The sequence below is a fragment of the Serinus canaria genome, chromosome 12 (genome assembly GCF_022539315.1).
Source record: "Serinus canaria isolate serCan28SL12 chromosome 12, serCan2020, whole genome shotgun sequence".
NCBI classification, from domain to species: domain Eukaryota; kingdom Metazoa; phylum Chordata; class Aves; order Passeriformes; family Fringillidae; genus Serinus; species Serinus canaria.
Window position 1 is genome coordinate 16,223,031 of NC_066326.1, and position 24,029 is coordinate 16,247,059.

Here is a 24,029-nt window from a genome sequence, read left to right on the forward strand (position 1 = left end):
TGAGATGGGCTGGCTTTTCCTCTTACAAGCATGTGTTTTGAATACATCAGGATATGTAGAAGAGCATTGCAGCATTTCTTTTGTGTCTTGGGAGTTTAGCAAATGCAGCTTGGTCTGATCTGAAGATCACCATATTTGTGCCATGTTCTGAGTTTTGGTAAAAACATTTCCTGGCAGTCACTTGCTGCCGTAGTCAAAACTCTCCTAGCTTTCAGCAATTGGATTTAGATTTGTTTCAGAGTGAGGGAAGATCCACAGAATGTTCCTTCCTCTTAGGAAGAAAGCTCAGAGTGAGAACAGTTCTCAGAGTACATCCCACTGAAAATTGTTCTATATTAGAAAGCTCTGATGACTTGATGGTATTCCTGATATCCAGCTTAAACCTCCCTTGACACAGCTCCAGCCCCTCCCTGCTGTCCCTGGGCACAGAGAGCAGAGTTTGGTACCCTCCCCTCCCCTGCCCCTCAGGAGGATGCTGGAGGTTCCAGTGAGGTCTCCCCTCAGTCTCCTCCAGGCTGAACAAACCAGGGGCCCTCAGCTGTTCCTCTTAAGGCTCCTCCTCCAGACCCTTCCCATCTCTGCAGCTCTTTGGACACTCCAGTGGATGGAGTTTAGGATGTGCCTATGATTCCTCTCTTGAGAGAATTACCAGAAAATAGCTGTTAGGAGGGAAAGGTGAAAATGGAAAACCAAACAGAAAAAATACACCAAACTAGTTCCTACTGCAAAGCAGTAAAATATTAAATAATTGAGATGAAAAAAGCTGCCAGGAAGAGGAAGGGACAAGTGGACAAGCTGCTGCCAGCAGAAATTGCTATGAAAGGAGGTGAATTGTCTTGGGCTGAAGTTTGTATGTAAACACTGAGTGGAGAGCCTTAAGGAAAAGGTTTGCCAGTGATGATAAAAAAAAAGGAAATAACAGTTATAATGAGAAAAAGCATAAAGAATAGGCCAGGCAAATTTAAATATATATAATAATGCTTTTTTGTGCAAACAGTTGTTATTACTTAGCTCTTTGTAGTAAGTGGTCTGCTGTAGTGAAAACAGCATAATTTTTACATTTTCTTACATCCCAAAGAGTGCTGGGGAAGAAATGTGTAATGAGACTGAGCTCTGTTTTGGAGAAGAAACCAGAAAACAGACAAACACATTGCTACAAATTTAGAATGATGTTTTTATATCTACTTTAAAACATTTTCTCTCCTCTCAGGAAATAGTACATTAAGGTAAAAAACCCGAGCAAGGCTTCTGCACACTGCACTCTAAATGAAAGGGACAAATTGACTTCTGAAATGGTTTGGAGGTTGATAAATTTCTTACCCAAGCAGCTCATGCTGGAGGCTGAGTGGCTTTCAGCATTACTGCCTTGGACATGTGCTGGATTACAAACCTCCCTGAACCTGCTGGTGCCAGGAGTTATTTCCCAGGGAGGTTAAGTGAAGAATTGCTGAAAGTTCCAGTGTTTTTCAAGGGCTGAAGCAACAGCATGCACCAGGTGTGGATTAGCGATCAGAAAGTTGGAGCAGCAGCTGAAATACCGTTTGAGATGGTTCCCAAGTTCTGAATACAAAAACGTTCCTGTGTTTAATAGTTGTCAGCAAAGGAGGAGCAGACAAAAGGGTGACAGTGGGGAGCTATGGACAGCAGGGATAACAACACTGCCAGCAGAGGGGTCACACCTAGAGGTAAACACAAGGAAAAAGTTACTTCACTTTTAATCTGACAGAAATATAGAAAGTAATACTTCTAAGTAAATAGAACTTGAAGGCTCAGATTTAAAAAGGGATTAAATCTTATTTGTCTGTTTTAAAGTATTTGGGATTTCTTTTTTCTTGCATACAAAAGACACTAGTCTAGCAACTTTGTGACTCATCTTTAATTCCTCAGTTTGTTTGCTGAGTGGAAGTTACTGGAAAATGATGTGATAATTGCTCTAGTTTGGATTATAGCCAATGATTATACCCCATTGTGAGATTTACCTTGGAATGAATGATCATGGAGTGTTCAAGTTGAGAGTCACAGCAAAGAAAATGTTACTGTAAAGATGGTGATCTCAGTAAGGAAGGTGCCAGTAAGGATCAAATAGAGATAGGTAAACTGATATGAAGAAAAGACATTTGAGAGTTGTCTGTTTCTGAATGATACTGTTGAAGACACAGAAGCAAATTGTTTGAGTATGAATGAAAAAATTAAATATATGGGGACAACAGAAAGTCTGTATCATGTTCTGTGGCTGGAAAGGCAGTATAAAACAGGACAAATGAAATTGCACAAACGGGGATGGGAAGAGACAGAAACTTGTAAAAAAAAAATGCAACTACCAAAGGGCTTCAAGGACAAAAAAAACCAGAAGAATAATTCTATAAAGCTTTACCAGCAAAAAACCTTTTTTTTACAAAACGAAGAAATAGCTGAACAGATTAAAGGGGACATTAAGTCATGAGCAGATGTTTCCAAGATAGCTGGAGTATTTAATGGCTGTTTTTCCTCAATCTCCCTAAGAAGGTCAGCTGCAATCCGATGACAAATGTGAAAAGTTGTGGAACAAATAAACTACTTGTTAGCACTAAGAAGCTAACAAGATGGTAAGTAAAAGTCAACATAGATTTGTCAAGCACAAATCACATCAAAGCCATCTAATTTTGTTCTGTTATATGGGAATGCACCTCCTGCCTCAACAGAAGAGAAGTATTAAACTTGATAGTATAAAGAGATACAGACTGGATGAACTGCTCTAAAGGAGCTGGAGACTGATGGACAAAGGCATGCAGAGTGTTATTTGTGCTAGAAAGATGCAACAAATAAGAGATATATTTACATTTCTTGACATTTTTAGCATGATTTTGATAGTGAAAATGGTTTAAATTCAGTAAAAGAGTGAAGTTTAGATACCTATATAAAAACTCTTATTTATCTAGGAAATGCATGGAATTATGCATAACTTAGAAAAATGGTACATTCAGAAGTACGATATTGGGATTTTTTTCTGAAAATAAGCTTAAGTCCATTCTAACTGTCATAGAATCCCAGAATGGTTTGGGTTGGAATGGACCTAAAAGTCCATCTTGTTCCACCCTCCACCATGGGCAGGGACACCTTCCACTCTCCAGGTTGCTCCAAGCCCTGTCCAGCCTGGCCTTGGACACTCCCAGGGATCCAGGGTTTCTCTGGGCAGCCTGTGCCAGGGTCTCCCACTCCCACAGGGGAGAATTTATTCCTGGTGTCTCATCTAAACCCACTCTGTGTAAAGCCGTTCCCCCTTGTCCTCTCACTCCAGCCCTTGTAAAGAGTCTCTCTCCATCTTTCCTGTAGGCTCCCTTCAAGTTTTGGAAGGGGCAATTAGGTTACTCTGAGCCTTCTCTTTTCCAGGCTGAGCAATCCCAATTCTCTCAGCCTTTTGAGTATGGAAAAGGATAAATAAACTTCTGTTTTATTTTTTCTTTATAAAGTTTATGTTTAAACATGTGAATGTTTTTCATTCTGCCTGCATCTTCAACCAGTTACCCTATTTTACACACCACTGGGATTTAAAATTTTCTTGTCATCTAGAAATATCCTTAATTATGGAGAGTGAATAGAACAAAAGAGAAACTCTGATGTGATTGAATTTGAAGATCTGGGGGCCTAAGCAGTAATTATGCATGGGAGATGGTGTTGTGCATATTTCTGCTGGTAACTCCTCCACCTGCCTCCTCCTACTTACTGAGCCTTTGCCATTCCCTTTATAGCAACGACCTCGTCGTGACTGAGGGTTTGGGAGAACTGCTGAGTGCCTGTGCTGGTGCTGATGGGAGTGACTGAGGAAGTCCATGTGGGCATTTCTCATACACAAAGTGTTCAAACCCTTTGTTGAGAGACCAGGTGTTGTCTGCAGTGTCTGTTTTATATATCTGCCATGTCTTTGAGGTGAGACAGGGTTGTTAACACTGCAACACGGGCTAGGAGTTTGGTTAGGAAACATCTATTTCTGTGTTAAAATTTAAAAGCAGTAGCCAAAATGACAAAAAATATAAGCTTGCTCTTTAAAGCTCTTGCTAATAGGTGATACAGAAAGATGTTTTTTGTGGAAATGTTCTCAGCTTGTGGGTGGATGATGGGGAGAATGTGAGCAGTACAGTCTGTCCCGAGTCTTGTCTTAAGGATTTAGCACCATTGACAAAGCAGTTCTCGGGAGAGAAACATGGTTTAGAAACATAATTATGCTTTAAAAAAACGCCCTGGGTCTACAGCAGGATAGTTGGATTCAGCTGCTCAAAAGTCATCTGACATAAAATCATCTGCCCCTATTTTTCAAGGCTGAGTCAAATGTTCAGTGGCAGTGTTTAGCTGTTAGTACTGCTCTGCAGTGGGGTTTGGTGGTAACTGCAGAGGTAATGGAGATAATGATTTCCTATTTGTAACTCCTCTCTGGATCTTTTTCTGGGTCCTCTCTGGGTTATTTTCCAATCAAATTATTTTCTGTGGTAAAAATCAGCAGACAAATGTGTAAATAGTTCAAGATACTAAAGGGATAGAAATATTAGAGATCACAGTTATCAATTTAAATGTATACTTGTAAATAAGTAAACTTCTCTGGGGCATGACCAGCCTGGGTTTGGTTTAACCAGTGTGTGAGTGTTAGAAGTTTTCTCAAGTTGCTACTCATTTATATAACCTGGTTCTGTAGAAGCCCCAATACTGCAATCAAGTGGCCAGGGGAGGATGGAAAAAGAAAATGTTTGTGCCAGTGTTTAGGTAGAGTAGAATGAAATGAACCACTTGGAAACACTGGATTTAGAAATGATGAATTTGTAGGGAATTTGATTTTCACTCTTTCTGTAGTAGGAGTTTCTGAGACACAGTATTCCTGGTTCAGACGTCAGAATACAAATCTGTACCAAGCTGCTGAAGGTTACCTTGACGAATTTGACAGGAATCCCTCATCATCTCTGTTTGTATTTGTTGATGGCCGTTAGCTCCATAGTTCCCATCATCATTTAGTCTTTTTTTTAATTATTCCTTTTTAACTGTCAATAGGAATGCATATCAGCTGCTAAAAAAATATTAGCAGGAACAGTGTAGCTAAAATTACATTGTGCTTACACATGCCATCTTGAATAATTTTCCTGTAGCACTTGCTAATTGCAGACGATATCCACTCTCAGGAGCTTTCATTTCAAACACTGAGCCAACCTCTGAAATGCAATGGCAGATTTCCCACAGGTCCTGTCCGAGAAGGGATTTGAGTCCCCTCAAAGCTCTGATGAGCAGGATCAGCATCCTTAATGCAGGAACACCTGTACAGAGCAGCCCTGCCTGCCCAAGCCAGGGCTGTAGGACTTGTACATGTTCTGAACACCAGAATCTGCTTGGGCAGATGGAGGTTTGGCAGCTGGGAGTGGAGAGAGGGGGGGCAGGTGAAATAAAAAAGAGTAAGACTGGCATTAATAAGGTCAGAAAGAGGAAAGAAGGGTCACTGGGTAGATAAATATGGCTGAAGTTGAATAGCTGAAAGAGGAGTTGTTAATTAATGTGGAAGGATCCACAGTAAAAACTGTGTCAGCCTGACTGCATTCTCTCCCAGGATGTGGGACTGACCTGAAGCTCCTTTTTCTGAATTGTTTCTCTCCAGTAATGGCTCTGGGAGTGCTGGGACAATGTGTGGGCATTTATCCCCAGTTAATTGCTTTAAAATATTATCATGTTCCTTTATTGCCAGTTGCTATGCAAGGAAGTAGAAAATTATATTTTATTGTGCAATATGCGCTAAATTTTCCTTTTGTTATGTTTTTAATAGCGTAGCTATTTTAAAATAGAAAAGTTATCTCATTCACTGTCAGTATAATGATTTGGCTGCTGGGAAAAAATAAATTTGTATCACTCAGAATTATTTCTTTAATATTCAGAAAATTTTCTTAGGGATTAACCTTACCAACTAATGAGTTTTTTCTTCTGCTTAGTCATGAAAAAACCCATCTTATATTTTTACCTGTCTTTTAGCAGTCTGATCTATTGGGATAGCTAATGCTCCATCAGCTCCTCCTCTACTTCACTTTTTGTGGCTTTAGTATTTCAAGAGAAGTATTTTTCTGAGTTTTGTGCAATAGATAATTCATAGCAATAGTAATGGGAGCAGCATGAGCTTTTCAACCTGCTCAAGGTGAACTTCCTCAAAAGCTAAGCAAGCATTAGGAAATATTGCTACCCACAGCAATGGCCTTGTGCTGGTCACTGCAGTGACCATGGAAAATCTGTGTGTCTCTGAAGTCTGCTGCAGACAGACAGCAGGGACAAAGAGCCTTTCTGGTAGAATATAGAACTTCTGAAAAACACAAGTTTTGTCATTACTGAAGACAAAACCTGTGGAGTATTTTATAAGGTTTTTTTGGTGGGTAGATTTCTAGAAAAGGACAGAGGAGGGGTGATGCCTTTTCATTTTCTTTATTAGGTTGCTTCAGCTGACTTTCATTCCCTGGATTTCTCTCTGGAATCTGCATTTGCTTGGTTTTCCTGTTTATTCTCTGTCTTGTTAATAGTGTATGCAAAAGAAACTGCTACTGTCTGGATTTATCTATGAAAGTTGCTCTAAGAGATGTAAGTGTTATTAAATATGTTAATTCTTTTCTATAGAATTACTATTTTTCCTAGTTCCTATGGGATTATTAATATGTAGCTATTCCAAAGCAGGAGCTTTTACAAATATCCATCTTATTTTGAACCTCTCACCACCACCATCCTCATTCCCCCACAAGTGGGGGCTTTTTTTTTTTGTTGGGGATCAAGTATGACGTACAAATAGGCAGGGATATAGAGTTTTCTACAGGGTTATTGTGATTTTTTTAACTGTTAACAGGAAGAAATCAATGAGTTGCAAGCATTAGAACTTCTTCCCTTTTCCTGCTCAGGAGGAATTGACAATGTGTTGTGAACACACCCAGCTGGAAGAAATTCTGCTCATGTGAGGGGCAGCAGGGAAATCTCTGTTGTTTAATTGTGGAAGTGAGCTCAGAAAGCGCTTCCAAGTAATTTTCTTCTGTAGGCTCAGTGGATGGAATCCTCTTGTTGTGCTTCAGCTCTTTCTGTGGGGAAATTCCCCCTCAAAAGCCAGGTCTGTGCTCCTGACAGAAATTGTCATGTGCAAACCTCTTGTAGAGCAGGAATTCAATGTGACAGCTGCTGTACCAGACCTCAGAACAATGAGCTTCTCCCAGGGTAGAGATGGTGAAAAAATCCTCATTCTCCAAAATACCTGTAATCCAAAATTAGAAGTCTTCCCTGCAAAGCTTCCCTCACCTGCCACCTGGCAGGGTCAGTCTGCCTTGCCTTCCATAATTAAAATCACCATCACTGGGGAATTGCATTAGATGACTGAAGTCTCTCTCTCTCTTTTCTTTTTTTTTTTTTTCATAGAAGCCTTTTCTAGTTGACAGAATTCCTTTCAGGAACAAAAATATGTACCTTTCATGATAGAAATAACAGAAAAAGCCTCATGATGGTGTCAAATATTCAAGTTTGGCAGAGTCATGAGAAGCCAAGGAGAATGTAATTGGTGCTTAGTTCCCTTTCCCCTGCAAGCCTCAATAACACTTTAACATTGTGGTGGTTTTCCCTTGAATGTGGCGAGAGAAATGACAGGTAGTTATTTTCACTATTTTCTGTTTCCATGGAAACCCAGTGTTTGCAGTAACAGTCTTACTGTAAGCTCTGTAATCCTCCCCTGGGGCTTCTCACCAATGTGGTAATTTAATAATTCATGAGCATTAAGCCTGAATTTGCTAGGAAGCAAACTGTGTTGCTTGGAGCCGTTTTCTCAGGGCCAGATTGATTTCCCTCACAGATTCAGTGTTCTTTTCTCTAAGATGTCTTTATAAAATACACTCCATAAACCAAAGCCGTGTACTGTGCCTCAGTTGTTTGTGAAAGCAGGGTCATTGCAGAGCTGCTGGATAAGACAGCTCAGGAAAGAACTCTCCTGCCTCCCCCAGCAAAAGAAAAGGGGAAAAACCAAACACACTGTGTGAGCACTTGCCTGAAAAGGAAGATTGTTAAACAGTCCATGAGTCACTGTTGAGACAGTGAGCAAACTGAAAGTTCAGCAGAGGCGATGCTCCTGTCTCCAGGGCTCGGCGGTGACCGCTCTCCGTGATGGATTGCTCAAACACTGCTGGGAGCTGGGAGATGCTGTTGGTTTACACTGGAAGTGGGAATTGAGTTCTTCACAGACATGGGTCCATTCTGTATGAATGCTCTGGCTTCCTCTCACACTCACACTGAGAATGGAGACTCATTCTGTGGAGCTCTGGGAGATTTTGTTATTAGGTCAGTCTTACAGCAGCTGTAAGAACCTAGATTTTTTTTCCCAAGAGGATGAGCAAAAATTAGCAACTCTAAAAGATAATCATGATGAACAGAAAATAAACTTGAAAAGCTTTTTCAGAGGATACTCCTACTGCTTAAATAATCTTTCAAGAGTAATACTAATTCTTTTTCACAATGGGAAATTACTAAAATGTCGATATAGGTGCATGCTTTCTTCATGAATGTGAGACCATGCTCATGAAATAAAGTTCAGAAGGCCTGAAGTGAGGCTTGTTTCCTTTTTAGAAAGTTCCTACAGGGTGTTCTCAAAAGAATCAGGCTGCAGTGCTGTCCTGATGTGACCATTTCAATCACTGACTGTGGTAATGCTCTTGCAGTTGACACACTCAAGAGATTTGAACAAATTTCCAAATTCCAATTTCCAGTTTGGCCAATGGAATAAAAATAAAAGTCTATTTTTTGTTGTGTGAAGTTGTGCAAGCAAATATGAGAAGCCTCATGTGGTTATCATTAACTGTATTGCAGGGTGCAGCACAAATGGAAAGCCAGGACAGTAGAGCCTGATTTTCTCTCAGCCTCCAAATAGGATGGTGGGGAGCAGTAATTGCTTTCTGGAAAACTGGCTAATGCTGCTCTCCTGGGGCTTTAAAACTTCTGCTCTGCTGGGTCAGTGCACTTCCTCTTTGATACAGGAACAGCTTCCCAAGTTAATCCATGCAAATACTATCTTGACCAAGCTGTAAGGTTTTGAGACTGCAGTTCAGTTTTCTCTCCCCTTCCCACTCCCACCAAGCCCCAGGGATCTCTTTCGTGGTGTTTATCTTCCAACTCAATTCACGTTTTGAAACAATCTCCTTTTTTTGCAGCTTTAAGAAAATGCTTTGATTCTATACCAGTAATTCCTAACATAATTCCATTCATCTGGTCAGCATATTGTCCTTGTAGAGCTTGTGCACACAGGAGCAGGAAGAATGCAGTATTTGATGGCACTGTTGAGATAAACTTCCTGAAATGTGGTGTGTGCACCAAGACTGGGATATTTTGAAGGGAATTGTTGGCAAGGTTTAATTGCCATAGAGTGACCAGCTCATCCCAAGCTCTCTCCTGGATGGCCTGTGTAGAGCTTGTTCTTGAGATTTATCTGGGACAAAATACAGTGCTTTTACAGTAGCATCTTCAAATGTTTATGGTACTCATATGCCAGCTCAAATGTTAATCTAGAATTGTTGTCAGGCATGTTAACATTCTTTAAAGAAAAGACTAGACAATTTTCAGAGGGGGGAGGGCAGAGGAGAAATGAGATAGTATCATGCTTGTCATTTATTTTTTAACCAGTAGGACTGAAGGGAGATGAACTGTCCTGGCTACGCAAGTGTTTGTAGCTTATTCCTGCAAACTTCTGGCTTCTGTGGCAGCATTTTCAGATTTTTGTTCCTGAGTTAGTATTTTGCATGCAGGCAAGGTTTTACTTGATACTAAAAGTGTCAGAAAGAAACCAGGGGAGGCACCAAGAGAAGATCAAAGTCTAAAATACAAGTTGTTACGTGATCTCTTCCACTACCACGTTACACCCCTTCCCTGAGCACTTCTGTGTGTGTCATGGACCAATGTGTATTTTTAAAATAACCTGTGTTCTTAGAAGGGATTGGCCACATGCTAAATGCTGAACTGAGGTATTTTTAATTATATTGGAGGTTTTCGGTGTTCCCCCAGTTTTCTCTGGAAATAAGAAGCTCTGAGGAAAATAAGAAAAATTAGGGAGCATTTATGTATTTGTACCTTTTCCCTTTCAGTGTCATGTTGGAATGGAGAGAGTAAAGGTTTTATTTCTGGGAGAAATAGCTGCTGGACCATTATTTAAGGCAAGGGAAGGGTATAAGATGTGATGTTTCTGCCTAATGTGCTGCTGCCCCTGCTTCAGAAAACCAATCTCCTATTCTTTGTTAAAGAATTTTTTTTTTTTTTTTAGTCCATGTTCTTTATCACCAGTCTTCAATTCAAACAGAAAATTGGTCTGCAGCCTCTCTGCAAACCTTCACAACTTTGGCATTATGCATATATTAATGCTGTACCTACATTCCTAAATTGATGCTTAGTCAGGATTTTTGCCTTGGAACACCCCCAGTAATGAAATGTGCCCATGAATGAATACAAGGGGCTCTCCAGTCCAGCCCAGCCCAAGCTCTTTGCCAGCCCTTTCCTTTTTTTGTCATCTTCACACCTTGTGTGAAGAACATCCAAAACAAACCTCAACAACAAAAACTCCCTGGGGGCACAGTGCCACTCCTTCTCACCAACAGTAAATTTTGTCCCTGTTTGCCCCCTTTTTCATGCTGAAAATATAGCATCCCAAACCAATGATGGCTTCCTTCCTTTCTGCAGAGTTCAGTATGACTCTGCTTTTCAGTTACTTTGGGGAAGCCAAGAAGTGAGACACTACACTCCTTTCATTTTTCTTCCTTTTCAAGTGAACGAACAAGAAGCTGTTTGACTTTGCTTGTCAGAGCAGTGGTTCTTATATCTGAGTAGCTGTAGCAATTACTAATCATGAGAGTGATTGTAAACCCTGGCTTAGTGCTGCACAAGAGGTGGTTTCACTATGATGTGAATTAGCACAGGAGGAGATGCTGCAATTAGAGTAATTGGAGCTTACTTATAGCATATAGGAGAAGAGGAATAAATCAGCTTTTGTTTAAGATAGTGGCTCTGATGTGGCACCTCTTGGGTCTGAGCACAGCAAGGTAAAATGTTAATTTTTTTCTCAGTTTTGATGCATTTATCTCCAATTTTATGCAAAATAACTGATTTTGGTGTATATTCAGAATAACTGAAAACTTTTTTTGGGTTGTTGGCTTTAGTTGTGGGCATTTTGTGGGTTTTTTTTTTGTTTTGGGCAGCAGTAGGATCAAGCAGTCAGATTGCATCTCAGTACCTCCCATGCTTCATTTCCACCACATTTGGCAGTTAAAACTACTGGGGTTTTGATTAATTTCCACATGGAGTTTATTCAGATTTGATGTTTTAGTCTTACTAAACTGGACTTATTGTTGCCTAAATTCTGTGTGTGCTCTCATCCTTGTGCAGAAGATAAAACTGAGCAAAAGACACACTGGAGGCTCAACTTTTTCCAAGGACGTAGCTCTTAAAAGAAGAAATTAAAATATTGAATTCCCATTAAGTTTCTTGACCCTAAATGTATGTATTTTTGTCTAAAAGCAGATCTGCAATGATAGATGAAGGCAGTGGATTTTCAGGTCATTGGAAACAGGGTTATTCTTCCAGATTTGCTTTGACATAGAAATAAATTTGCAGTTGTAAAATGGGAAGCAGCTGACTAACTAGTTCATAATGTGGGTCACCAGTGTAAAAAAGGTTCCAGTCCTATTCCAGCGACCCTAACAGTATCAGCACCACTGAGACCTTAGAATAATAACAGAACAGCAGAATAGTAGTAAACTGTTCTTGATCAGTAGTAATATCAAAGATTAGAGGAATGCTGGAGATGAGAAACAAACCCACAAGTTTAGGAGAAGTGAGCGAAAGGAAAGGAGGGAGAACTGGAGTTGGCTTGGTCCTTTGGGGTGGCCTCTTGGCACTGATGCCTTGTCACTCTCTGCCTCCTGTCCTTGAATCTCCTTTGGCCAAATGCCTCTTCCTGTTCCACAGTTCTGAAACGCTGCAGTTGACTCAAAGTCCCTTTAATTATTTATTCACGCAAACTCAAGAGGACTCTAAATTAAGGGAAGGAATGCAAAGGTTGTTACTGCAGTGGTGCTGGGATAAGGGAACAAGTGATCAATAGACAGGTGAGGGGGTGGTGGCTGCTTCATTTCTTGAAAAGCACTGGAATGGGGGACAGGAATCAGATTTTCTCCATGGCTTTAACAAGGAAAAGATGAATTGCAAATTTTAAAAGATTTCCACTTATTAATGGAGGAAAACCTTGCAAGAGACCATCGGGTGAATCTCCAGAATATCCCTCTTTGGGTGCTTTAAAAGCACACTAAGCAATCTTTTGTTAATGAATGAAATCCATACAGGCAGCTCAGCTCAAAGACTTGGCAGCCCCTTCCCTGCCATTGTCCAAGGGACAGTCTGCACAGGGTTTTGTGACACACAGTGTTGCATTCAGCTCCTGTATGAAAATGAATTGCTCATTAGAGCTGAAATAATAATAATAAAAACCCTGTTTTGAAAGTTCAAGACTACATCTTACTGGAAATTTAAAATACAATATGTAAACATTGATTTATGTGTTAGGTAGATAGAGGGAGCTGTGAAGATGTAATGTTGTTGTAATGTGACTGTCAGTATAATATTGTGAAGGTCTAGTATTGTCCTGCTCTCCACTTAACACATCACAAAATTACTGAAAGAATGGATTTTACCATGTCATTAAAGCAGTTGGTAAAATGTTCTCAACTTATTGACATCTCAAAAGAGTCATGAAATATCTGTTTCTTATGGATTTCTTTGTGGCATTTCAGCAGTCTCTGAGGTTATAAGCACTGGTAGCAAATTAATTAAAATTATAACTGAATGGGGTTATGGGATACATGGAGATTGGAGTAATAGTGAGTGACAGGGAGAGTGAAACAGCCAAGGAGGGATGATCTGGATTGCTGAGCATCATTTACTTACATAAATAATCATGCAAAGGTGTGTAATGAGATGTATAGGTCATGCTCAAGAATTAAGGACCATTTTAACAAAAGTAATAATTCTGAAAATATATCAGTGTTTATAATAGACAGGTCACATGAACTCACAGCATAAAGCTGTGTGGAAGGGCCAAGAAGTGATGTCTGATAAATCACAGTTACACTGAGCAGCAGCTTGGCTTCACCTATGTGGAACCCCCAGATGTGTTTGTATTTATGGTGCAGGTGGTCTTAGTACCAGACTGTTACAATCTTACAGTTTTAGAACTGTTCTTGAAATGCTGTTGAAAAATTTCATGGTGGGTGAGTTCTACAAAATGAATCCAGCACTTTTTTTGGATTTTTTAAACAGTGTTAAATTGCTTACTTGTGTGTGGGGATATCTCTTCTATCCCTGCCCTGCAAAAAATGAGCTTCTCTAAAGGGCTCTTTAATGCAGAAGGGCAACAAAAAGCAGTGGCTGTGCACTGAAATCAGGCATTTCCCATGGTCCATGTGCTTTAACAGCAGGGATGAGTGGCCCTTGGAGCAAGCTGCCAAAGAGGTAGTGTGAACACTGTTCTTTCATTTTCTTCAGGCCAACCATGGATAATATGCTGGCAAATGTATCAAATGAAGGTTACTGGAGTTGATGCAGTTGTACTGGATAGGACTGAAAGGATCTGTGATTATTGGAAGATTTAATGGTGTGCTCTCTCTTTATTTCTGTGAAAATCTAGGAAGAAAACTGGTCAATATTTAGAGGGCTGTTGCACACCAGGGAAAAAATGCTCATCAAACTTACTTATACACATAAATTCTCTGTCTTAAGAAGAAATATGAATGTCTATGTCTTACCATGCATTGTGAGTATTGTTCATTTTACAGTCTGGCTAAACGTGCTGGTTTTATTCATCAAAGGGCTGCTTAATTTGATTGGTAAGAGTTATATCAATTGAATCTTAATGTATTTGAATTAGTGTCTTGCTTCTAGAAATGCTCTGTGTTGAAGGAGATTGCTTAATTGGTATTCTTGTAACTTTTAGTTTTGAGTGGATTTTAATGAACTCAGATTTACCAAAGGCAGTGTACCTCTCAGCAAATTTGCCTTAGCCTTTGCCTGGAGGAGTTGTAATGTGTACAGGTTCTGTGCTTCTTATGTTCACATTATTTTAATGTTATTGCATCATGAATATGCATCAACACAATGTTTTTACATGCAGACTACTTACTATTAGAAATCTATGCTATTCCATGTAGTTTTGTATAGACCAGTGAATACTGTTTTATAGACTTTGGAATTATAAAAACCACTGCATCTTTTTTTAATGACATCCAAATCTACCTGTGTTTTGCTGTTGAAGGATGTACAGGAAAAGCTGATTGTTTTTTTACCATTGTTTGTTTTTCAGTGAGAGGTTCATGGTGAGGTTAAACAAGAATGGAGGCCCCAGGAACCCGGAGAAGATCGATCGAATGTGTGCACTTTTCACAGTACGTGTCTGTTCCCTTTCTTCTCCCCTCACAGGAGTGGGGTTGGAGGTTTCCTGAGGGGAAGGAAACCCAGTTCTTCCTCACCAATATAATCAGTAAAAAAGAAATAATTTCTAAGTTTTGTTATGACTTTGACTAAACATTAACATAGAAAAGTGAATGTACTTCTGAATTGTTTTTATGGCTAAGTGAATATTCGGAAGTACTTGCATTTGTTCCTGCAGATAGTGTGAAATTTTGACTATTTTCATTGGATGTGCTGTGCTCTTTGATAACAGAGCATGGGAAAAACTGTGCTGGCCTAAACATAAAATAAGGCACTTTTTTCTGAATGAAAATCAGACAAGTGTTTCCCCTTGTCCTGTCCCTACATGCCCTTGTAAGAAATCGCTTCTGTGCTGGTCTTAAGTAGTGTTTAAAATTCCCTCAGAATCAGGTGTCATACCATCATTTTATCTGCTACTTCTTCTCAGAAAGAATATGAAAATCTAGAGACACTGGAACTTAACAGCTCCTCACAGAATAACTGTAAGGATCTCAGGTCCCAAGTGTGATAAACACCTTCCATCGTGACTCACCTTTAGTTAGTGCACATGCTGGAAGCTCTGTAGCAGAAGTATTTTTACCTTCAGTGAAGAAGAAAGATGGCAGAGCTTTGGTTCTGACAGTGACACACTCTGAGGTCAGGCAGGGCTGGATGCTGAGCCAGGCATGGTCCCCAGCACTGTTCCCTTCTCTCCCTTAAGAAGGCAGCAGAATTCCTCCTCTTAGGGAACAGAATAGATCCAGGTAAGGATGCTCTGATCTGTCTCCATCTGGATCTAAGAGCTGCAGTCCAAAAGTAGCACTGACCTGGAAGCTGACATCAGTAGCAGTTCTGGTTGTGGTACCATCAGTGAGGTGCTGCCAGCTGGATGAACATCAGCAAGGTGACACTGCCACCCCAGAGATGGTAACTCATACCTAGAGTCTGGCTCTACTGAGTGAAGGTGGGCAGGGGTTAGGTTCAGCACTGATGTCTGAGTCAGGTGAAAGGCAGGAGTGCAGCTTTAGGAGCTGCCCTAAGGAATAATCCCAAATGGCAGCACAGCTTTGTATCCACTTTGGCACTTTCTGGCCTCTGAGGTTCATCAGTTTGAAAAAGATTTTCAGCATCCAACTTCCCCACCCTCACCCATGCCACATGACTTGGGGTTATGGAGCACATGTCCTGTTTCTCTCTGTGTGGGGAACAGTGTGAAACAGTTTTGCTCTGCCTTTACACCCTTTAAAAAATAATTTTAAATTACAGCCAGGGCCATAACACAGTTCCAGGAGAGACCTGCTGTATATTCTGAGTAGGGCCAGTGTAGTCCAAGAGCAGCCAGCCCTGGGATGGCAGGCATTTGCCACTGCAGCCCCAGTCCTGACCAGAGATACCTCCTGAGCTCCCTTTCCTATTATTATGCAAAAATACCAAAGCTGCTGCAATCTCAGCTCTCCAGGGTGCTCAGACTCCATCACTGACTGGTAGAGGTGTTTAGACTTTCACTCTTCTGCTATAGAATGTGTCTTCTACATAACAAAAATTATAATGAATGTATACTCTACATAACTGGAATTATAACTGGAAAAATTATCTGTGCAAAAGATCTCACAATTCTAAAACAGTATTTTTCATCAATGTGATCAAAGACCTTCCCAAAGTGTGTAGTAAAGGAGCAATAAATATTTGCTTTTTTGGATAACCATTTTATCTGCAGTGGTTCTATCTTATAATAATTTCTTAATTATGAAAGGCTTCTAAGTTAATATAGTTCTGTGATTTTGAGGTCTTCTCCCAGGCTCAAGATGTTCATCTTGACTTTAAATCTATTTATTTATTTACTTGCCTTACCTCGCCACACCACAGTATCTTTCTAAAACTCTCATCTTTCCCTAAGGCAAGCAGCCCATATCTTAGATAATTGAAGGGATCTCTGCCTTTTCCTGCTATCTCTGTTACTTCTAAGGGTTCAGCTGTCTCCTTGTGTAAGATATCAAAATTACCCAGGCTTGGGTTTTACATCTGCTGTCATATCATAGCAAAGGTGAGAAACTGCTTGCTCTGGAGATCAAAGCTCACTCAAGCAAACCTTAGCCTGTGCACATGTTAGAAACATTCCTGGGTCTGAATTAAAATGTAACTACACTGTAGAAGGTTGTTATTTTTGTTAAATACCTTATTCGCTGTGGCCTATGAGGCTGGCAGCTGAATTAAATAACTTATTACTGGCAGACAGGTATCCTTGATTCCAGTGGTTGGGGGTTGTTGTGATGGTGTTTGGGTTTTCTAACACACAAGCAGGCCTTTCTAGAAACCAGCATTGTAAAGAACTAACCATTATTGTAGAGTAACTCTTCTGTACCCAATACAGGTAGGAAAATTTAGAGGTGATTTTCTAAAAAGCCATTCAGTTAGAATTATAATGAAGTTATGTTGTGTATCAGTCAGTATCATTTAGGAAGCTCAGAAGGATGTGGGAAATACCCACAAATATCCACCCTGGATGCAGTCCTAAGAGTAATCAGTAAATGTGTTTTGTCCTCTCCTGGTCCTAGGAGATGTACATGGATTCTCTGCAGAGAAATCATCTGAAAACTTCCTCACAGGGAAGGAGGTTGGGGCTTTTGATTGTTTGGTCCATGTCATAGTAAGAATTTCTTGCCTTATAAAAAGCCTGTGCTGTACAAACTGAAATGCAAGGCCATCTGGGCCCACATTTTTTGTCTTTTCCCTGTGACACTTTATTTATGAAATTGGAAAAGCAACTAAAGTGTGAACCCATCAATATGTTCATGCCCTGACGTTTTCTGATGTTTTGACAGCTGCCCTTTGAAAAAATAGTTCAGTAAATTGCTGTTAATTAGAACTGGTAATCTGATGGTATAATGAAATTCCCCCTGTCAAAGTACAGATATTTTCAGGAATCTATTGGTCTCTCGAGCATTAAGTATTACCTCCAAGTTTTTTTGCTTTTTGAAATGTCTTGTCAGGCATTTCTGAGATGAAAACTATGTAAAATCTCTTTTAGTGTGGAACTTCATGTCTCCAAGACATGCAAGATAAAGGCTACCATATGTTACCCTGGTATGTTGGGTGGTGGAGAAAGCCTAGAAAGTGTGTTCCCTTCTTAGTGCAGCAGCAAAGTCGAGCCTGAGGAGAAAATGCTAAGGATGGTTTATGTGGCTTCATTTTCTGCCTCTGGAGAGACAGATCTGCTGGTTAGCAGCATCCCAAACAGTGGCTCTGCAGCTCCCTGCATCTGCTGCCCTGGGAAATACAGAGCTGCTTTTAGAGAGCAAGGAGGTACAGCCATGAATTTGTTACTTGCCTGCTGTAATGTAGCAATGTAACACAATTGGGAAGGGATTGAAACTTCTCCTTAGGATAAATTCCCTTTATGCCTAGTTCTGAGTCACTGTGCCAGCTTTTGTTGTGCTGTGTGGCACCATAGTCTGGAATTGCATTGCCATCATAATCTCACTGTTTGGGGTTTGGGTTCTCAAGTCACGTGAGAAAGAAATTCCTTGTGTGATTTAAGGTTCATGTTTTAGCTTTCAGCAAAATGAATGTTTTAATTCTAAATTGGTTCAGATTAGGGATGACAGATCTTAGATGTCCACAGTTTACATTTCTTCCTCTCTTTATATAAAAATAACATTGTTTCCTTTAATAGTGGTTATAATACCACGTAGTTGAGGAGCTTCTTTAAAAAAAAGCCATGAGTTTTTATCTGAATCAGAGACTGTTTCAGTTAATTTTTGTGTAAGTAGTACCTGACAGTGAGAAGGCAGCACTCAGTACAGAAACAGGCAGCAGCTGTTGCTGTAGAGCACAAGGAGCCTTTTGCATCAGTCTAAAGCAGGGATGAATATTCTCCCAGTACACAGTATCTGTTTAAAGTTTTGTCTGGGAGGTGAGTGGCATAGGGAAACTGGTTTTTAGGAAGAAATGTTTCTTACACCTTTCCTGTAACTAAAAAAAAAAAAAAAACCAGACAAGGAATGTCTCAGAAGTTGCTGGTTGTTTATTAAGTTATCAGTGAAAAGTACAACATACCAAGGAAATTGCAATTCTGACATGTGAATGCAAACTGCTGCAATAATGAGTTATTGAAAAGTGTGTCCTATGTGTATTTTCTTAATTTTTTATTTATTTTTAAATTTCTCTCAGAGTTAATAACACTTATTTGTCGTCTTTAACTTCAGCTTTCCTTTTGCTCTTCTGTAGGTCCTCCTTTTCCTGTTTGGTTTTTCTTGAAGCTCATTTTTAAAATTCTTGGCCTGCTTTTCTGTAACATGGGATTTCAGAGTTTTCATCCACATTTACAATTGCAGGCACTTATGTTGGAATGTCTCTCTTTTTTCTAATCTTTCAGGATCTCAGCAGCAAGGACATGAAGAGGGATCTGTACATAGTTGCCCATGTAATCCGAATAGGTACAGTATGATTTAGTGCTTGAAATATATGTAATAAACAGCTCTTAGACTATTTTTAAATGTATGTTTTAATTAGCTGACTTTATAATGATTTATACATTTAGAAAACTCACTCATAGACTGATTGACATTCAGACCATATGGAGCTAAGTGTTAGAAAGTTACTGGTGACTGTTCAGCAGTGATTTTGTTTTTCTGAATCTGAAACTGAATTTTTGGTTAAACACTACAGAAGAGGGACAAAGTAAAAGGCTTTTTGTTTAATGTCTAAAAATTTGAAATGAGATCTTTTTACTGGTGGTATAGCTGAGTTACAGGGCAGGACATCAGCCTGTGTGACCATCCACATCGAGTAAATCAGAGCCTGTTAGACAAATATATGTCAAGATTTGTTTGCTGCTGTAGGAGTCTGTGGTGCAAGTACATATTTTACCTGTGTTAAGTATAATTTATTTTAAATATTAGTGCTGAAATGTTAGCAGTGTATAGTAGGAGCAGCAGAGACAGTTTCCTCAGCTGTATTATTGTAAACAAGTGAGAAGTGCAGTGCCATTTGTGTGTTTCAGGTGACTGAAGAATGGCCAGGCGGTGTTTGCAAGGAAAGGGTTTTTAAGCCTGTCACCAACCCAGTCACTGCTCACACCCATTACCAGGCACAGGCACCTTTTCTGAAGTACAGCAGCTCGAAGCAGAGCTTTGTGTGTAGTGCTGTCAGTGACAGTGTGCCTTCAGATCCACAAATGTGTCAGAGAGGTCGGGGTTTCATTATCTGACTTCCCATGTCATAAGAGCCTACATGTCAGAATTGCTCTGTTATCACTTGAGGTGATAAATGAAGCCTGTGGAAAGATGCTGTATTAACCTTGATGCAAGGGCTGGACAAATTATTATGTGTAATGTTACAAGTTCACTTTGATTATCACAGTGATTTTTCTGGCCTTGGCATCTTTTGCTCTATTTAAAAACTGCCTCAGTCATAGGCTGTTAATCACTGAGCAGCTTTGTACTTCAGAATTCTCCTTCCTGTGCTCCAAGAAATATCCATCCAAACATGATAAACAACCAATATATACTATTGCAAGTATTATATATGATATGTAATACATTCCTTTAAAGCAGTTGAATAACATGAGAATTTGCAAATATTGCACTCTAAGGAAGGAGCACAGTGGATCTCTGTGTGGGTCAGATTGATGAGTACAGCCATATTCTTGGCTCATCCACAGATGATTTGTAGTCAGCCCAGCTGGATGCAAATATGTGTCATGGAGCTGCAAATCAAAGCTGGCCAGACATGACGATTTTCACTTTGCCCTTGGCTGGTTTTGGCTGAGTGAGGTGTAGGTTCAAATGGACCTCTGGGTTTGAAAAGTTTGAGTGAAAAGCTGTGGTGGGTTGACACCAGGTGCCCTCCAAGTCTCTCTGTCACTCCCCTTATCAGCAGGATGGGGCTGGGGAGTAAATAAGATGGAAGAAAAGTCATGGGTGAAGATAAAGGCAGTCTTTATCTAATGAGCAGAAGCAAAGGAAAGCAAAAGATTCATTCTCTTCTTTCCATCAGCCATCAATGTCCAGTCACTTCCCAGGAAGTCAGGCTTCAGTCTGTATAAAAGCCAAACCTCACAGTGACCGATGTCCCTACTCCTCCCTTCCCTTGTGTTGCTGAACAGGTGTCACATGGTTTGGGACATCCCTTGGCCAGTGTGGGTCAGCTGTCTTGGCTGTGTCCCCTCCCAGACCTGACCCCCAGGCTCCTGGAGAGGAGGAAGTTGCAGAGGCAGCCCTGGTGCTGTGCCAGTCCTGCCCAGCATTCCTGGGCTGGCACCAGCACCTCCATGGGCCCCAGCACGTGGGGCTGGGGCAAAAGCAACCCCAGCTCCTCCAGAGCCAGGCAGGAGTGTCACCTGCAGCCTGGAGCTGAAAGTGCTGGCTGTAATGAACACAGCAGGCAGGATGTGGCTGTGTGTCCATCCCTGATGTCTGAGTGTCCCTCCTTTCAGGCCGCATGTTGCTCAATGACTCCAAGAAAGGGCCCCCCCACCTGCACTACCGGCGCCCCTACGGCTGCGCCGTGCTCAGCATCATGGATGTGCTCCAGTCCCTCTCGGAAATCAAGGAGGAAAAGGACTTTGTGCTCAAAGTTTACACGTGAGTAACTCCTAGAAGGAAGTTTTTTGCTTCTTTATTATTCCAGCAGCTCATAAAAACTAATGAATATTATCCACAGATATTTCAGGTGTGTGAAATGCTTCAGAAGTTATTGAATATTGCCCAAATCTATGTGACTTGCAAAGCTGCTCTTTTATTAATGTAAATTATTTAAAATCTGCTGAGCTCAAACTCAAAATGTGCTGCATTTCATCTGATGAAGGGAATAATAACTCATGCCTCATCTGCTATTCCTTACCACTCGTGGTAACCAAGAAAAGAAGTAGAAAACAACTGAAGTCAACAGTGTGTGACCAAAATTCTCAAAACAAATCAACATTTTTTGAGCAAGAATCTGTGTCTTCAGTTATTTGTGATTTTGAACTTTGAACTAACATTCTTATTATGAAATGTGGTCTCGCAGTTGTAATAAAGAGGCCACAGACAAACTGTCTGGAGACTGCAGGGAATATTTAAATCCCTTGTCAGTGAGGATAAATACTGGCAAGATCTGATTTGCAGATGGGCTGAGGCACAGCTGACACTGCTTTGTGGTCTGTGGCCACTGTTGAGAGTAATAAGATAATTTGGTGGGTTATGGAACTTTGTCATTCTTTGAGACATGCATTCAGCAGCAGAAAATGTGACCTTCAAGGGAAACTAAATGAAAAAATGTCTTACTGTTCACTGAAGATTATTGGTGTCTCTTCATACATTGGAAATCTCTTAAGTCCAAGCAAAAGTCTCTCAGAGTCATCTCTTTCATTACTCTTTTGCCAAAAGTTATGAAAACTGTAGCAAAAATGTCAAATTATAGGGGGGAAATGGTCCTCTCTTCTCTCTGTCAGTAGAATCTGGCCAGTCTTGGCCTTTTGTCACATTCAGTTTCAGCTTATCTCAGAGCAGTGGGTTTTGGCTGTATAGTTCTATTGGCTTTGTAGATATGGTGTTAATATATTGCAACTGCAACATTTTGAATGTTTACAGAAGTGGAACATTCTCATTATTAGATTTCTGTTTTGTCGCCCATTTAATGCTTCTTTAGCTTCTGAAAAGTAGGACAGAAAAACTTGTTGAAACACTGGACTTTGTCAGTGACAAGTGAAGTCACACAGCCCTTTAGAGCAACCTAAAGTCTTGGTACGGTGATGGAATAAAAATCTCAGGAAACAGAGCTTCCCTTTTCTTTCTGCTCATCTGCAGTGATCTGTGGGTTCCCTTCACAGCACCCAGAGCACCAACAGCTTCTGCCCAAATTCCTCAGCAGATTTGCACCAGCTGTTCCTCACGTGGGCAGGGAGAGCCCCTGGCTGCATTCAGCTCTGTAATCAGATGTTTGTAATTCTTTATCACTCTTATCACTCTCCTGGGCTGCAGGAAGGCTTGTACATCACTCTTTTATGTTGCAGCTGTTTGCAGTGTTCTGTGTAAACCTCCAGCAGAAATATTCAGGGGGGAACATGGATATATCTGAGGGGCACCAGCTCATTTCCTTTGCAGCTTTGATAGCTGTTGGTCTTTCATGACAGAGTTGTCACAGGTTTGTCTCTTGCATCTTCTCTTTGCTCATTCCTTTAGCTAACCTGCCTTTTCCTGTTCGTTGGCTGCAATTGAAATGACAGGGTTTTGTCCTTTGGAAGTTTAAAGTTGAATATGAGTGCTTTAACAGCCCTTAACTGATTTTTCTTACCTGCTGCTCTTATTTTGATTACTGTTAAAATGCCTCAGGCCAACTCCTAAACATCATAAAGATGAAGTAAGGAGAGAGGTGTATTTGTACTTTACAAGGAGCAGTAAAAAGCATTCCTTTTATACACAATGTGGTTAAAGCTTACAGCTGCCACAAATGAGGCAGCTAGAAAAGCGTTTTCACAGGGAGAAGCTGGAAAAAAATTTGAAAGACTGAATACCTAACAAAGGCTGAAACAAATACATGGTCTGTAAATGGAGACTTCTTCTGAATCCACAAGAGAATGCTTATGGGAGGGGGAAAAAAAAATCAATTTACTTCACCAGTCTTTCTCAGCTTGCCTTATTATTGTTAAAGATTTATGTCTGAAAAATATTTTTTTCTCACAATTGAGATTTTTCTCTTTGGTAATCCCACAGTCATGTTAAAATCTCCCTAAGAGGATAGAGTACCACAGCTGTAGTTATAAGCTCATTATGCAAAAGCATAAAGGTTTACTTTTATAATTCTTTTTAATATATATGTAAAATAATTTTAAAATGAGATGAAAGTTAAATTCTCAGTCCATTTTTTTCTGAAGTACGTTGACTTAATATTTTGTATTAATCTTTATCTTTATTGAAATTTTTTGCTCATTGAACATTACTCTTTGTGTTCATCTTACAATTCCCCTGAAAACTTCATGCATTTCTCTTCCATATTCACTTTTTCTGGGCTTTTTTTCCCTGTCCTATTTTCTTTCAATCTTTTTCCCCTCTTTCTCCAGCCCTAGATCTTGAAATTCTTCCCCATTAATGCCTGAATGCCTCTTCCTTTTGCTGTTCCATTGTTGCTGTTTGCCCAGCTGGACAAGAGCTCCCATCCTATTGCTGTCCCCAGCTGCTGTGGGATGGAAAACATTCCAAATGTGCATTTGCTGCACAACCAGCCAGCCTCAAAGGTGAAGGATGGCTCAGGAGTGAATTCTTATTTAAAGGAGAAATAGATTCTTTTATCTGCTTGGTATTTGGACAAGTAAAATGTGAGCACAGTAAGACACATTCCAAGTGTTTCCAGGCCAGCCTGTCAATGCTGGGAGAAGATCTTCCTTCCTGGCACTCCAGAAATGCAAAGTGCAGCTTCCACTGGCACTTGGTACAACACTGGCTTTAAGCTGCCTTTAAGTTGATTTTGGGATGACTTGGTTGCAGGTTAATTTGCAGGCATAAGTCATTGGAGGCTGAAACCTTTTTTAACTTGCACTGCATAGGCTGGAACAGCAACTAAAAAATCACCAGAGGTTAGACATTTGTTTGTAA

The 24,029-nt window shown here is 40.2% G+C and overlaps 1 protein-coding gene across 10 annotated transcripts in view; it reads left to right on the forward strand.

Annotated features, from left to right (window-relative positions):
* Nucleotides 1–24,029, forward strand: part of DOCK3 (dedicator of cytokinesis 3) — a 181,216-nt gene that overhangs the window by 74,516 nt on the left and 82,671 nt on the right. For all 10 annotated transcript variants that reach the window (XR_007778606.1, XM_050979181.1, XM_050979182.1 and 7 more), the window contains 3 exons: nt 14,351–14,432; nt 18,833–18,893; nt 20,894–21,041. Coding sequence is in view for 9 of the 10 variants with exons in the window: in XM_050979181.1 (XP_050835138.1) it covers nt 14,351–14,432; nt 18,833–18,893; nt 20,894–21,041 (291 nt within the window). In the remaining variant the exon portion in view is untranslated. The remainder of the gene's footprint in view (nt 1–14,350; nt 14,433–18,832; nt 18,894–20,893; nt 21,042–24,029) is intronic.